Raw genomic sequence first — 14402 nt, forward strand, 5'->3', positions numbered from 1 at the left:
AATGATTCTACAATTAATTTTAAGTAAATTTGGCGAGTTAAATGTAAAATTTTAACAATATGTGCTCCATTCAATGTGCCGACATTCAAATAGCGGTTGCGCTTTATAATTATTTTGACATTATAATTTGTGAAAGACTGAAAATAGAGGAAAATGATATCACTAAAAAATTCATCTCAATTAGAAATTATTCTTGAGGTAAAATTTGAATAAAATATTTCTTGAATTAAATTCAAGACCCTCACTTTGATTTTAGTTAGTTAACACAGTTGAATTGAATTGAACATCTATATGAGAAAAAACCTAATAATACTAAATGTGATCTGATCTAAGTCTCAAATCAAACACCTAAAATATAATTAAGTTTTAAAAATTTTAATTGAGGGATCAAACGATCTCTAAATCCTGCCCTATTAGCTAAAAATCACTAATTATGAAATTATTAAAACATTTAAATGCTAAATGAATGATCTATAATCAAAACATTCAATATAAATGATTTGATGGAGTTATGAAACTTTGGCGAGATTTATCAAAAAGCTAATCACAAAATATTATGAACAGATCATCATTCTCCAAATGAATGAGTCCTGAACTTCAATATGAAGTAAGTTTAGATATTCAAAAAACTCTAATGCTCTACTTGACTTTCAACACCAACGATCACCACCAGTCGTCGTCACCATCATTTGACAACCATAGTCTGATTTCTATATCCAGCTGTCATCATCTGCCACTATTATATTATGTTAAATATTGTCTAACTACCATATTTCAACTACTATCACAACCATCATCACCTAACCATTTATCACTTCAACTTTCATTAGACCATCATTCTAACATTTCTCCCACAATCTCTTATTAGAATAAATGCGTTCTCCAAACTTCAATTTTATAGTGCAATATGCTCCATTGATGAAGAATAGTTGATTTTTATGACTTCTACATACATTTTTATTTTTTTCTTTCTGAATCTTATATTGAAATTTTAATATTTATACATTTTTTTAACTCCTATGTGTTAAATTTATTAAAAAACTTAAATGTTTCTCTCTCACTCTATTGTTGAGAATATTATAACACAACCCACATATATAATGCCATTTTGTGAATGAAAATTATAATTATAATTAAATTCTTAATTCAATGATAATATACACTTAATATTATGATTTTTAATTTTTGTTATCACATTATATTATAGGATCACCACTTCTAAGCCACAATAATAATGAAATACCTCAAAAAAAAAAAAAGTACATTGACACATAGCATGCAAAAGCATAAGCTCACCACTTCTAAACCATAATAACAAGAGAAATTATTGTGTGCGCAATCCGAACGTGTTCGAAGGCGAATCTGGGCATGCCACATCACCGGGGCCCAATACATTCGGTAACGTGGCGCATCCAGATTCGTCTGAGAATGCATTCTGATTCCGCACAAAATAATTTCTCCAATAACAAACACCAACATTAAAAAAAAATTACAAAAAACAAAATAAAGCATACAAGTACTAAATATTCTTCCAAGTACACAAAGTACTATAACCGTACTGCATGTACTTTTTTACTTGCTCTGAGCGCTATGGCCCACCTCCTTACTCTTCTGCCCGACCTGCCCGACCTGCCCGGCCGCCTCCCCTACCCTCCTCTTCACGTACTCCACCTGCTCGTGCACCGAGCTCCCGACCTGCCCGCTGCGACTTCTCAAATAGTTCACGATCCACGACAGCGACGTCACCGCCGTCAGCCCGAAGGCGCCGGAGGCGAGAAAGCCTACCACGGCGAGCGCAATGACTACCGCGGCGGGGACGAGAACTGGGCTGAATAGGAAAAAAAGCGGTGTGGTGACCGCCAGCCCTACTACCGTGGTGACTAGGGTTAGAGCGGATATGGCGAGAAGGAAGCCGCCGACGGGGAAGAGCATAACGGCGGCCACGGCTTTGGAAGCCGGCGGGCTTTTGTCGCGTAAGTAGTGCTTGATTTCCTCGCCGGTGTGGCGGAGATCGGACTTTTGATCAGCCATTAGGGTTAGGGTTTGGAGATTTTTGGTTGAGAAGGTGAGAGCGGGGTTAGGGTTTTAAGAGGGAGGGGAGGAGTGACGCGTGTGGGAAGGGGATGACACGTGTGGTGGGAAGTTCATGCGAGTTGACAGCTTTCTTTTTGAGACTAACGAGAAGGGATTGTAGATGTGGGAATCTTGATGAATATTGAACGGTTGATGTTAATTGATTAACATTTATGGGTATTTTGAAAAAAAAAAGACAAATGATGTTATTTGATTTAAAATTAGTCATATAAATATATATATGAAAAATATGTATTATATTACTTTTAAAATAAATTTAATAATTTCTAAATTTATGTTGATATAATTATATAAGAATAGATTGATATAAATAGTGCTTATGTTCAAGTCATTAAGGATATGTATGTCGGAGCCCAAATTTTTTTGCTTTTCTTATTAGACATTTGCAAGTGGATTTAGCCTGACGTATGTTTTTTGCTTATGATATTATTCTTGTTGATAAGATAAGGAGTAGAAGAAAATTTTAAATTATGAAGGTCAACTTCAGAGTTTAAAAGTTTTCAATTTAGTACGTATAAAAATAAATACATTTATTATAATTTTAGTAGTAATATATCTAGTGGTGGAACTGTGACTTTGGGTGATCAAGTTGTTAAAAAATAGTTCATGTTTTAGATATATTGGACTTATTGTTCAAAGAGATGGTGAAATATAGTAGTGATACGTCACAAAAAAATCTCCTGGATTAAGGACGAATCTCGAGGCATATTTAGATTGTAAAATTTTAATATTGAATTTGGGACCATCCAAACTCCAATCATAGCAAACTTTTAGTCAAACTGAATGTCGCAGCAAGATGTTAATCTGATCCAAGTCCAAATGGACTCAAATTAAGGGCTTAAAGTATATTTAGAAGTTTTTTTTTTAACATTAATTGGATAATCAAATAATCTTCAATTTAGACATGCTTATAGTTGAATCAAGCGCCTCGATGAGACAAATCCAATGAGCAAATTATCACTTAATTCTGAAATTATTAAAGATACTTAAATGCTTGACGAATGCTCTATGACCAAGGGAATCAATACTAATTGTCTGATGGAGCACTTCGAATTTGTTCTAGATCTTCTTAATATTTACATAGCATGTCACTACTAAAAACACTTTAAATAGGCCCTCATTTTTCACATGAGGGAGGGAGGAAGATTAAATAAAATTAGAGATAGCTTTCTTGCACTTTTCGATGACCACCTGTTATTACTATTAACAACCACCAACGCTGCCAACGATCAGCATCAGAAATCAACACAATCTTTAGTATATTTACAAGTTTTAATCCTATTATTAAGTATAACTGTCCACCTATGGATATATGCTTTCTATAATCCCTAAAGGAAAAATAAAACCCTGTTGTTAGATGTTATATGTTCATCTGTGGACACTTGATTTTTATACTCTTCCTCTTCTTCTACAGTGAAGAAAGGAGAATCTATATATCACTTACTACATAATGAATTTTGCAAATAGGCTATGCACCGTAATTTTCTCCATTTTTAGGTTTTTAACGTAAAAAAATTATAGCCTTGTTACTTTTATCTGTGCGTGCTAAATTTTTGTACAACGCTAAAATATATACTCTACCGTTCAAAGTTTCCAGCATATAATAAGTAGAATTCAAATTGGACGGTTGAAGTGAGGGAATGCATCAAGCTTGTTGTGTGGTAGAAAAGTGCTTCTCAAACTTAAGGAAAATTTTGATAGTATTGTAATAAGACCTACAATGCTTTATGATGCAGAATATTAACCATTAAAGGAGAAGCATAAAATTAAGTGTTGGAGAAAGATGCTTATGTGGATGAATGGCTTTACACTTTGAGATAAAATGTGAAATAAGTATATATGTGAAAAGGTTGGAGTAGCAACAATGGCGAATAAATTTAGAGAGTCACCTTAAAATATTTGGTCACATAAAATGTCGGCTTTCTGATGACTCGATCAGGAGAGTAAATATATTAGATCCAACCTATATTAAGAAAGATAGAGATATACCTAAAAAGACTTGATTAAAAGTATTATAAATGTCCTTTGTTTTTATATTCAAATAAAAAATTGAATCTTTATGGAACACGATGAAGAAAAAAAATTCATTTCATCAGTTCCTTAGTAAGATAAAGACTTAATATTATTGTTATTGTATTTAAATTGGATAATCAAGTTTAAGTAAGACACTCGTGACGATTTGAGTTAGATTGATACGAAGACATTAAGTATTTTTTCGTGTTGGGTCAGGCTAGGATTCGGTTTAACTGAATCATAAAACATTGAAGGACCTAAATGGACAGCTGAAAAGCTATTCCAAACAACGCATTAAATATTACAAATAACTTTTCAATTAGTAAATTTTCTTAAAATAATAGTCAAATAAAAATATGATATCAAACTGTAAAATAGTTTGACGAAAAATTGTTCCAAATAGACCGTTACACCTCAATAAACTAAAAACAAAGAAATTAATTTCTTGTGAGAATATCAATGAATATAAATGTTCTATTATTATAGTTTAATTTACTTCTAAAAAATAAAAAATATATTATTAACACTATAGAGATATTTATAACCAATAGACCTCTCCCCATTCAAAATCTCATAAGAAAGAGAGATCTTCCATGTCAACAAAACATCAAAACTGCAGATAAACAGCATTTGACATAACCATCATACCAATAAGTGAAAAAACATAAACTTTTCAGCCAAAACAAAAAAGCTACATCACCTAATAACTTGAACATAATCCATCACAGATCGATCGCTGAAAGCCGTTCGATGAACATATCAAAAGTCTCAACACGATCCAACATACTAATCCTAACATGCTTTGCATCCGCGCCAAAATGCTTGCCACCACGAGTTAAAATCTTGTGTTTTTGTCGAAGGAAGCTCTCGCAATCATCGATGTCTTGCTCGCACTTCAACCAGGCAAAAGCTGCAAAAATGGGAAATCAAGCCATATGATAAGCATAATCTGGAAAAAGAGCAGTTTACGTATCATAATTTCTTATATTTTTACATATCTAACATCTAAATATTTATGCTTTATGTAGATAACACTTAAATGTCAAAATGACATCATAACTTATACAAGAAAAGTTATGAAATTCACTTTAGATAAGTTTATATCAGCAATATGTTTGCTGTTATTTAAAAATTGAAACCTTTGAAAAGTAAATATAAAAGTTTTGATATTACTGAGGCTTTGTTTGGGACGGCTTTCTTTCTACTTCTTAAAGCGGCTTCTTAGGACAAAAATTTTAGTTATTGCACTAAAAAACCACTTTAAGAAGCAATAAGAAAGTCGTCCCAGACGAAGTCTAAATCTCTGCATGTTAAACCATTTGGAAAATATACCAGGAAAAGGCAAGGTGTTTTCTTTCATGAAGTTGCAGTACTGTGGCTGAAATACTGGCAAGCTGAAGGCATCCGAAGCTGCAATGACTAATCGAAGCGTCTGCCATCGATCTCTCATTGTCTTCCTGGCAAAATGGAACAATTTGGTGAAGTCTTCTGCTGCTTCAAGCTCATACTGATCAGAGACTGTTTTCAGAATCTTTGCTGCTCTCAATTGAGAGTCTTTTGAAACTCCAATGGTGCTGACCTCTATGAACTTCATCATTCTCTTAGCAACCTCTCTGTTCTTGACAATGGCCCAACCCAGCCGCATTCCGGCATGACCGGTGCACTTGGAAGCTGTGAAGAGCATAAGATCGTGGTCGGCCGGACTGGTGATGGCGGTGTATTGTGGCCAGTAATATGCAAGGTCATGGATTACCTTTCCACTGTTGGAGCTAACCGAGGCTGTCTTGAGAAGACCATCGGGATTGCTTGGCGAGCACACGACTTCGATGTAAGGTTTGTCGCCTTCTTTGAGAGAGCGAGCATCGCCGGCCCAACGGAAGAGGCCTGACTGGAGAAGATCAGTTGCTGCAGGATAAGACTGAAATTACATTTCATTAGACAGTTTTGTGCTTGAATGCTTTGCAGGTATCTGAAGTCTAGACTTCAAAGATGTGAAATTTAGCCTCTTACACTGATAAGGAGATCAAAGATATTGAGGGAAGAACAAGACATGAATGCTTAATACAATGATCACAACACTGATAACTTTGCAGAGGAAATAAATTAAGATTTATAGGCTCTTTCTTTAAGTTCGATTGCTGTAAACCCGCATATGAACAAAAACATAAATTGTATTTAGTAGCAATGCATGTTATGCATAGATAAGCAATTAAGTAGATAGTCATGGGTTATTGAAGTAATTAATAAAGATTCCTTGCTTAAATATGAATTAGGGTCGGCAACATGTGCTTGGGCTTGCTCGTGACACATGTAAGACAGCTTTTGATGGTTAACTTATAAGATAATTGTTAGATTTAGATTTCGTGACGACTTTCTTATTGTTTTATAAAACAAATTTTTTAGTACAAAACTTTTAAGTTTAAAAAATTTTTGTACTGAAAAATTGCTATAAGAAGCAACAAGAAAATCGTCCCAATTGAAACCTTATTGTTGTCTTTAAGAAATTGACAATACTCTATTAAAGGTATGAAATGAGCCTAAAAAGCAAAGTGGTGAGAGTTTTGCTAAGTTTCATTGATTATCATGAAGTATTGATCTACAAAAGACCCGATCAAAACCCTTCGATAGAACAAGGATCATAACCAGTGTTTTAAAAATAAGATCAGACCGGCCAGTTCGACCTGTTCAACAGTAAACCAATCAGTTGTCCAATCTAGTCTAGTTTAAAAACTGGCTATGCATCGAACTGGCCTGAACCAGGCTAAACTAATGGTTTAACCTGTGAACCGGTCCCGGTTGGAAAAAACAAGTCAGTTCCATATATATATATTATTTTAAATTAAGTATAAATGATATATTTCACTTTATTACATTCTTTTAAATTTTTTAAATATTTTTATTACATATTGAGATTAATTACATTATAAATATATGCATGTCATTTCACAAAATATTTTTTGTTAAAAATGTGTACTTTACACTATATAAAGAGTTAAAAGACAACCATCTCAAACTCCTCTATGATGTTAGACTAAAAAAATTGCATGAATAAGATATAAGCATGAATGTGAGTTTGGGCTTTATTGGACCATAATTTAGGCTTGTTGGGCTGCAAAGTTTTTTTTTTTTAATTTGTATTATAAATTTATATATTATATACTTGTTATAATGCATATTATAATAATTAATAATATAATTTTTTAATATTATAAATTTATATATTATATCGAATATTATTCTTATTATAAATTTGTTATAATGTATATTATAAAAATCTCATTTATTATCATTATAATTAAATGTAAAAGTTAATTATAATTAAATTATTAGATATTCATAAATATAATATAATTAAACTATATGCCTAATAATTTAATTATAGTATATAATTATATTCATCCTTTCAATTTAATTTAACTATTTAATAATTTAGTTATATTGAGAGATAATCTACTAAAATTACGGAGTTTATATTCTTAGAATATGAGGTTTAAGGTTAGACTATAATAATTATCATGTTAATTTTATTAATTTTTAATAATATTATTATTTATTACATCTCTCCGTCTTCCGGTTCATTGTCTGGTCCAATTTTCACAACCTTGATCAAAACCCTTTGATCGAACAAGGAAGAGTTGAAATGAGCTAAGTAGAGAATTCAAAGAAATTGAAATTTAGAAAAATCTTAGGGAGATTCAGAGAGACTTGAATGCAATTGTGTTTTCCACCAAAAATAATGATTACACATGAGAGTTCATAGGTGAGGGTATACAACTAATAATCCAATAGTAATAATTAAGGGTCATGATTAGTGTTATAGAATTGTAAAAATACATGCATTGAACTTCAATATAGCTAGTTACGTGGTAGATTAGTTTAACTTGTAATTGACTACTAGTCCAAAACATTGGATGGGTTTTGCAATGAGGTTGATTACCAAAGGAGAGTCTTTTAGTTTTAATTCCTAGTCATTTGACAAGTATTCTAGGTGTAATAACCCAGTTTTTTTAAATGATTAAAGATCCATTAATGACCTATAAATAACCCTCATGGAATTCCGCGAATGTAGCAGCGTTAGCCTCTCTATATTTTGAGTTATGGTTGTGATAGCGTAGCTGCGAGCAGTGTTGCGGCGTCGTCTCCTCTGTTGTATAGTAACTAAGGGCAATGCTAAGACACTGAGGTCTTGAGGGTTATGTGTTGGATTAGAGAATTTTTTATTTTTTTAATATCTTAAACCACTACTCTATACTTAAAATAGCAAGCCATACCCAAAAGCCCCATTTTTCGGTTCCTTGGCCGAAAAGGATAGGAAGAGAAGACAGAGGAGAAGAGGGGGAAAGGAAGAGGAGAGGGAATAGAAAGAAGTTCGCCTATGAAGTGTTTCCATACGTTCTCCTAGTTGTGAAAGTTGTTATGATCATAATAGATACCCTGAATCTTACTTCTATTTCTAATGATTTAAATCCCAAGTTTTATCTCTCTAACATGATTAAAATATATTATCTTATGATTTAGTCAACTTTCACCATACAACTTCTGACATATAATATATATGATTATTTTGTACATTTTAGTATGATATGATATTTCATTAGGTAGAATTGCATCAACAATATTTTAACTAAACCGAAAATAATAAAGTCACGTGTAAACATTCTAGGACCGTTGCATTAGGCCTGGCATGACAACATGCATCGAGTACAAATTCATGAACATAGTGTAAATTATAGATTATTGAAGGTATATGTATAGTATAGTATTGAGATGCTTTACTTAATGCATTAGAAGCACATGTTATACATTATGATATTAGGATTGATAAGATATAGCATTGTTGTGTGATGCAAAAAAGGTTGGCTAGTTATAGACTAATTCAGGTTGGATGGAGTAAGATACCCTATACAGAAGTGTGGACCAGTGGGCTTCATTTAAATTATAGGTTTATGGTATAATCCCAACACAAAATATAAGATACAAGATAGAATGTCACAAGTAAAAATGATATTTCAAAAGACAGAAGTGATGGTTCTTACAAGATAGCAACCTGACACACTAATTAGCCAAGATATGACAATAAACAATATACAGGAAAACACCAAATGATTAGCTCGATATCTTGACTTACATACGAACATGCATTCATGACATGATGATTATGAAAATATGAACTTGCATAAGCTAAACGATAAATGATATGATGTGTGAATATAATGCATAATGGCATTGATACAAATACTCATACATTATATACATGATACATGAGATTGATACATACTGCATGCATGACATAACACATGCATAGTGATAGACACTTATAAAAAAGAAAAACATAGAACATAAAAATGACATTCATGATTTTATCATGCATTGGTAATTGATAGAAGTAATGTACAACTGCATTTTATAATAATTCACATGACAGTCTTCATGCAGCCTTCTTACAAGATGTTAGGATAGAATTGAGTCAATTATTGCTAATTAATTTTATAATTATTATTCATACTTATTGATATTATTCATGTTGAAGTCATATTTATGTTCATATATTCTCATGAATGTGAATTCATGATAACCATGCTCTGCTATTGACTTGAATGATTACATGAATATTATTTTGCTGTCTGTATATTGGGTGCAGTGATAGGTTCTGGTTACTTACTGAGCTTATGCTCAATATATGATTTTTCATAATTTCAGGGAAGTATAAGAACCTAGTGGAGTGAGGCAAATCAAATTGTAGTGTTAGGTATTTCTTTTGTTTTTTTTTTTCTATTTATTTTTTTGTAGTCATTCAAATGCATTAAAATAGATTGATTGTAGAGATAAATTAATGACAAATGTATATGATTTTGAAAGATGAAATGAAATATATATATTATGAAGAAATGAAATGAAAAATAGTTTCCACTTAGTCTGTTGTATATATTATTTTATATGGATGATTATTAGCAGCTCTAGTAGATGAACATAATATTTAAAATAGACAATTATTTAAAATTAGATCTTGGCGAGTGACACTAGGAGAGTAGCCGAGTTCCTTAGGCGAATGTTCAACTTTGTGAATCCCCTAACTATCTCAATACTGAGGGTTGAAAGAGGCTGACTCTTATATATGCGACTTTACAATAAAATGTGTTGGGTAACGTGAGACTTTAGGCAACTGTATGCTTGTTGAGACAGTGGCAATGAGGAAACTTGAAGTAGCATAGGGGCTGAGAGGGCAAAAAATGGCTGAGCAGATAAAGTTTTTCGTGGAGAAAATTGCACAATTTGAACTCTTCTACCAAGTAAACTGAGAATGCCTTAGAAGTAGAAGCCAAGCTGAATTGACAGGCCAGTCACTTTGCCAAGTTAGATGGATTCGATCACCTAAAACATTCACTAGGAATATAACGAGTCAAATTATAATTGGAGCCAAGTTCATCCTACGACAACTAATCTAGCACGGTGATCTTCCTTGTGAGGTCATTCTTTACTCAATTTCATTGTGCATTGTGGGGCTTCAATGTCATTGGATGACATGTGTGACAATTCTTTTTGTTCTAAAATGACACAATTCGAGAGAAAAAAAGATTCATGTAGCCAACCTCACTTAAAGATTTGATGTTGTTGTTTTTATTGTTGTACCTTATGCTTGAGAAGCTAGACTTCATTGTGTAGTCGGCCTTTTGGAAGAAGTTGGCCACTAGAAATCGATTATACACTTTAACATTATAGCTTTATTAGGAAGTCACTAGTCATACTTACATTGTGAAGTCATCCTTGATGGTCACATCAACATTTGAGTGGGCTTTTAGCTTTGATAAGAATCTTGGTGGAATAATTGCATTGATGTTATAATAGTAGTAGCCATCTTCCATTATTTGGCCTATAAGTTAATCTTCTCCTTCAATGATAATTTCTTTAGGCCATCTTTGTGCACTTGCTTGCTTGTTATTCTTGGTCATGCCATGCTATTTGTTCTCTTTATGCTCAATTTTGTTCCTCCTATACTCTTCTTCTTCAAAGCCTATGACTCAATGATGGCTAATGATAACTTAATTTCCATACTCACTCTTTGATAATGAGCTTTGTTTTTATAGCGATCAATTTAGACTAGGATTGAGACATCCCTTCTTTCATTCAAACATCAAAGTCATGGATTTCGTTGGCCTTATTCGATCTCAGGGGATGCCAAATCCTTTAAAAATGTTGGGCAAAGAGAGAGATTCTAAAGAGAATATTCGAGAAATTTAAAGAGACTTTGATGTGACAGAATTTTAGCTCTAGGGTTCAGATTAAATGTGATTTCATATCCTCGTGCATGACTAGTGGCCCTCCTATTTATAGGTGATGATCAAAGTCGTAGTTACAAAATTAGCAACACAGTGCAATTACATGAAAAATAAATAAATTAAACTTAACAACAACTAGTTGTGTAATGGAAGAGTCTAGTGTGTAACCCGGTTGTGAGTTGTGAACTAAATCAAGTTTTGTATTGAGGGTAAGTACCCGTGGCAAGTTATCTAATGAAAACCCTTAGTAGGTTAAAAAGTCATTCAGGCAAGTAGTTATATTCAACGGGAAAATAAACACGAAAAATGGGCGTATTCATGAGTCCCCATGGCGAGCTTAGTAACTCGGCATTGAAGGCCAAATAAGGGTTGTTTCTTGGGCAACTTAATAAGATTTGGGTTTGGACAATTCAAGACTTTAATCGACTTCGCGAGTTCCAAGTTGTAGGTTGTTGAAACTAATCTAACTTCTCATATGAGTTGATTAGCCTAACCCCAAAAACATAGTGTACAATATTTCTAAAGGCTTTACAAAACAATCCCATCAATTTTACAAGATAACAATCAAAATCATTAAACTCATCTAACAAAACATTCAAATTATATTAAATCCCAACCAAAACATTTTCCAAAGACTTATAATAAGATCAGATTTCACCAAATTCCTCACCGAGTAGTATGGCACAGAAGACACAACGGGGAGCGGCCGGCCACCACCACCATGGCCGAAAACTTCAGGAGACGTGGACAGGGCAAATAGGGCAGCTTGGAAGAGCTGTGACGAGCCAGTTCCAACGATTATATACCTGTCAGGACCCGCTATGGCATTGCCGACAAGACGATGAAGTCGCCTGATCTCCGCCGCAAACTTCGGCTCGAGAAACCAACAGAGATTGGTCACGTCGGAGAAATAGCTCATCGTCTGCGATCCAGGAATGACCAGCTCCGCCGCATTGCCTGTTTGCCGCCAGAATTTCTCGTACATGGTCGGATCTCCACTGTAACGACATTACCAGATAAAGCTCCCGTCTTTAAAATCATAATCTTGAAAAAATTTACTGTAGATCGTAATTTATTTTTAAAATTTTCTTATTATTCTTTTTAATTTAAACTTTGAATTTCTTCACCTAATACTTTTGTGATATTCATCACTATCAAACAAAAAAGAAACATCTAATTTTTTAAAGGAATCAGATTCCTTTAATGAACAAATAAATAATGATAAAGCATAAAAGCATGCGACTAATGACTAAATAAATAAATAAAAATTTCTAATATTTCTGAAAGGTCGGAGCTTGACCGGCCGTAGATCAGCCGGCGAGGCTTCTCCGCCATCGGAGAGACTTAAACAAGCCGGAAAAGGCAAGAGTAGCAGCGAAAGAGCAGGGAATGACTCACTGGTCAAGATTAATAACAGAATCCACGGAAATAGGTATTGATCCGCTGGTAGAGCTGACACTAATCTCGTCCTCCTTCAACACTGAAGTCTCTGTTCTCTGTTCATTTCCGGAACAAGAGTTCGCAGGAAAAGGAAAGTTACTTCGGTTTCCACCATTCTTATACAAAGGAAGAACTACGAAGACTGCGAAGAGATGAAACACAATCACGGCGCCAGTAAAAAACCAAAACATGCTCAGATTCCATGATCGAGCTTGGTTACTTCCCCCAGTTGATTTAGGCATTTTGTGCCTCGGCTCCCAAGAATGGCCGCATGCGCTTGGGGATCCGTTAGTAGTGCACCGACGAAGTAATTTACCGTTTCTACTCGACATGGAATGATCCTTACGAACACTTTCCCCAAATGGCTGGAGGCCTCAGTTTCGATCCAGAGCAGAACATGCTAGGGTTTATCAGAAGCACCGAAACAAAAAACAAGAAGAACTCTTTCTTTACCATGCCTCTTCTTCTTCTTCCTTAACTCTCACTGATTCATTCACTCCATAAGTAGGCGAAATCACAGAATACAAAGAGACATTTTTTGAAAAAAAAACTGGGAAAAGCGAGGAAAGAAAGAAGAGAATCGTCTTCCAACGAAGCATTCAACTGAGCCAACCATTCTCCATTGGAGCTCTTACTCTGTTCTCTTAGTTTACTGTAGAAGCAGTGAGGAGGAAGAAGGCAAAAGTGGGAGCTTTTTGTTTTTGTGTTGGGTAACACGCGGCTCGGTTTATCACTGGAAGAGTAAAAGAGGGAGCTTTTTCTCTTTTGCACTTTTACCTTTTTCCCCCTTGCTTTTATTTTTTTATTGTTTTCTTTTTTTGAAAAATCATGAGTGTTATAGATTATTAAAGTACAAATATTGATAATAATTTTTTTAAAATTTTACCACATACAATTAAAAAAAAAATTTACCACATAAAGTTTTTTTTACTAGTTTATAGGAGATGTGTTTATATGGAATATATTTATTATTCAAAACATAATATATTAATATTGAATTATTATATTAAAATTTTAAAAAGTGTAAATTATTTATATATTTTAAATAAATATGAAATGAATTTATAAAATAATAAAATTATTTCAATTTCTCATTAAATAATAAATATACAACCAGTTGTAGAAAAATTAAGGAACAATACAAATTGATAAATTTATTTATTTTATTTAAAATAATAAAATATGAGATTATATATTTCTGTCAATATATAAACATATATTCATTAAGATCTTTTTACTATAATTTGAATAATGTAATATTTTTATTTTGTGTTATGATTTAGCATTTGATTGTTTTATGACAAAATAATTAATGAAATGTACTATAAAAATTAAAAAAAAAAATTATGGCCAAAAGCACATACAATGAAATAATTTAATTTGTTACTTAACTTATAATTATGTATGAAACAAGAGGCTTATTCTAAGTTATTTTGAGTATATTTGTATTTGACATGCATGCATTTTAATTTTTAGGGTATTTGAGTTGTTTTTCTTGGTTAAGAAATACAAATAACATAGTATTATTTTTCATTATAGTTTTTGTAAATCAAAATTTTATTGGCTTATATTTGTTGT

General features: G+C 32.9%; 2 protein-coding genes across 2 annotated transcripts; both read right to left on the reverse strand.

Annotated features, from left to right (window-relative positions):
- Positions 1 to 1212: 1212 nt before the first annotated feature.
- On the reverse strand, positions 1213 to 2216 carry LOC110100714 (oleosin S2-2-like). The gene has a single exon (XM_020828349.2). It carries the CDS (start codon positions 2029 to 2031, stop codon positions 1573 to 1575), a length of 459 nt encoding a protein of 152 aa, XP_020684008.1. The 5' UTR covers positions 2032 to 2216; the 3' UTR covers positions 1213 to 1572.
- A 2480-nt stretch (positions 2217 to 4696) lies between these two features.
- Positions 4697 to 13550, reverse strand: LOC110100718 (tryptophan aminotransferase-related protein 1). Its single transcript, XM_020828355.2, has 4 exons — positions 12783 to 13550; positions 12055 to 12382; positions 5440 to 6025; positions 4697 to 5017 (listed from the first exon to the last, which is right to left on the reverse strand). Exons 1-4 carry the CDS (start codon positions 13154 to 13156, stop codon positions 4830 to 4832), a joined length of 1476 nt encoding a protein of 491 aa, XP_020684014.1. The 5' UTR covers positions 13157 to 13550; the 3' UTR covers positions 4697 to 4829.
- Between the last annotated feature and the right edge of the window lie 852 nt (positions 13551 to 14402).

This window comes from Dendrobium catenatum, unplaced genomic scaffold, assembly GCF_001605985.2.
Source record: "Dendrobium catenatum unplaced genomic scaffold, ASM160598v2 fragScaff_scaffold_1342, whole genome shotgun sequence".
NCBI classification, from domain to species: domain Eukaryota; kingdom Viridiplantae; phylum Streptophyta; class Magnoliopsida; order Asparagales; family Orchidaceae; genus Dendrobium; species Dendrobium catenatum.

What these genes read in the sequence shown, in the direction of transcription:
- LOC110100714 (XM_020828349.2), bottom strand. Translation starts at nt 2,031, where the DNA reads ATGGCTGATCAAAAGTCCGATCTCCGCCACACCGGCGAGGAAATCAAG.
- LOC110100718 (XM_020828355.2), bottom strand. Translation starts at nt 13,156, where the DNA reads ATGTCGAGTAGAAACGGTAAATTACTTCGTCGGTGCACTACTAACGGA. An exon ending in TCTGTTATTAATCTTGACCA is followed by an intron (nt 12,383 to 12,782) that starts GTGAGTCATTCC and finishes ATGTCGTTACAG; the next exon opens with TGGAGATCCGACCATGTACG. An exon ending in AAACACCTTGCCTTTTCCTG is followed by an intron (nt 5,018 to 5,439) that starts GTATATTTTCCA and finishes CCATTTTTGCAG; the next exon opens with CTTTTGCCTGGTTGAAGTGC.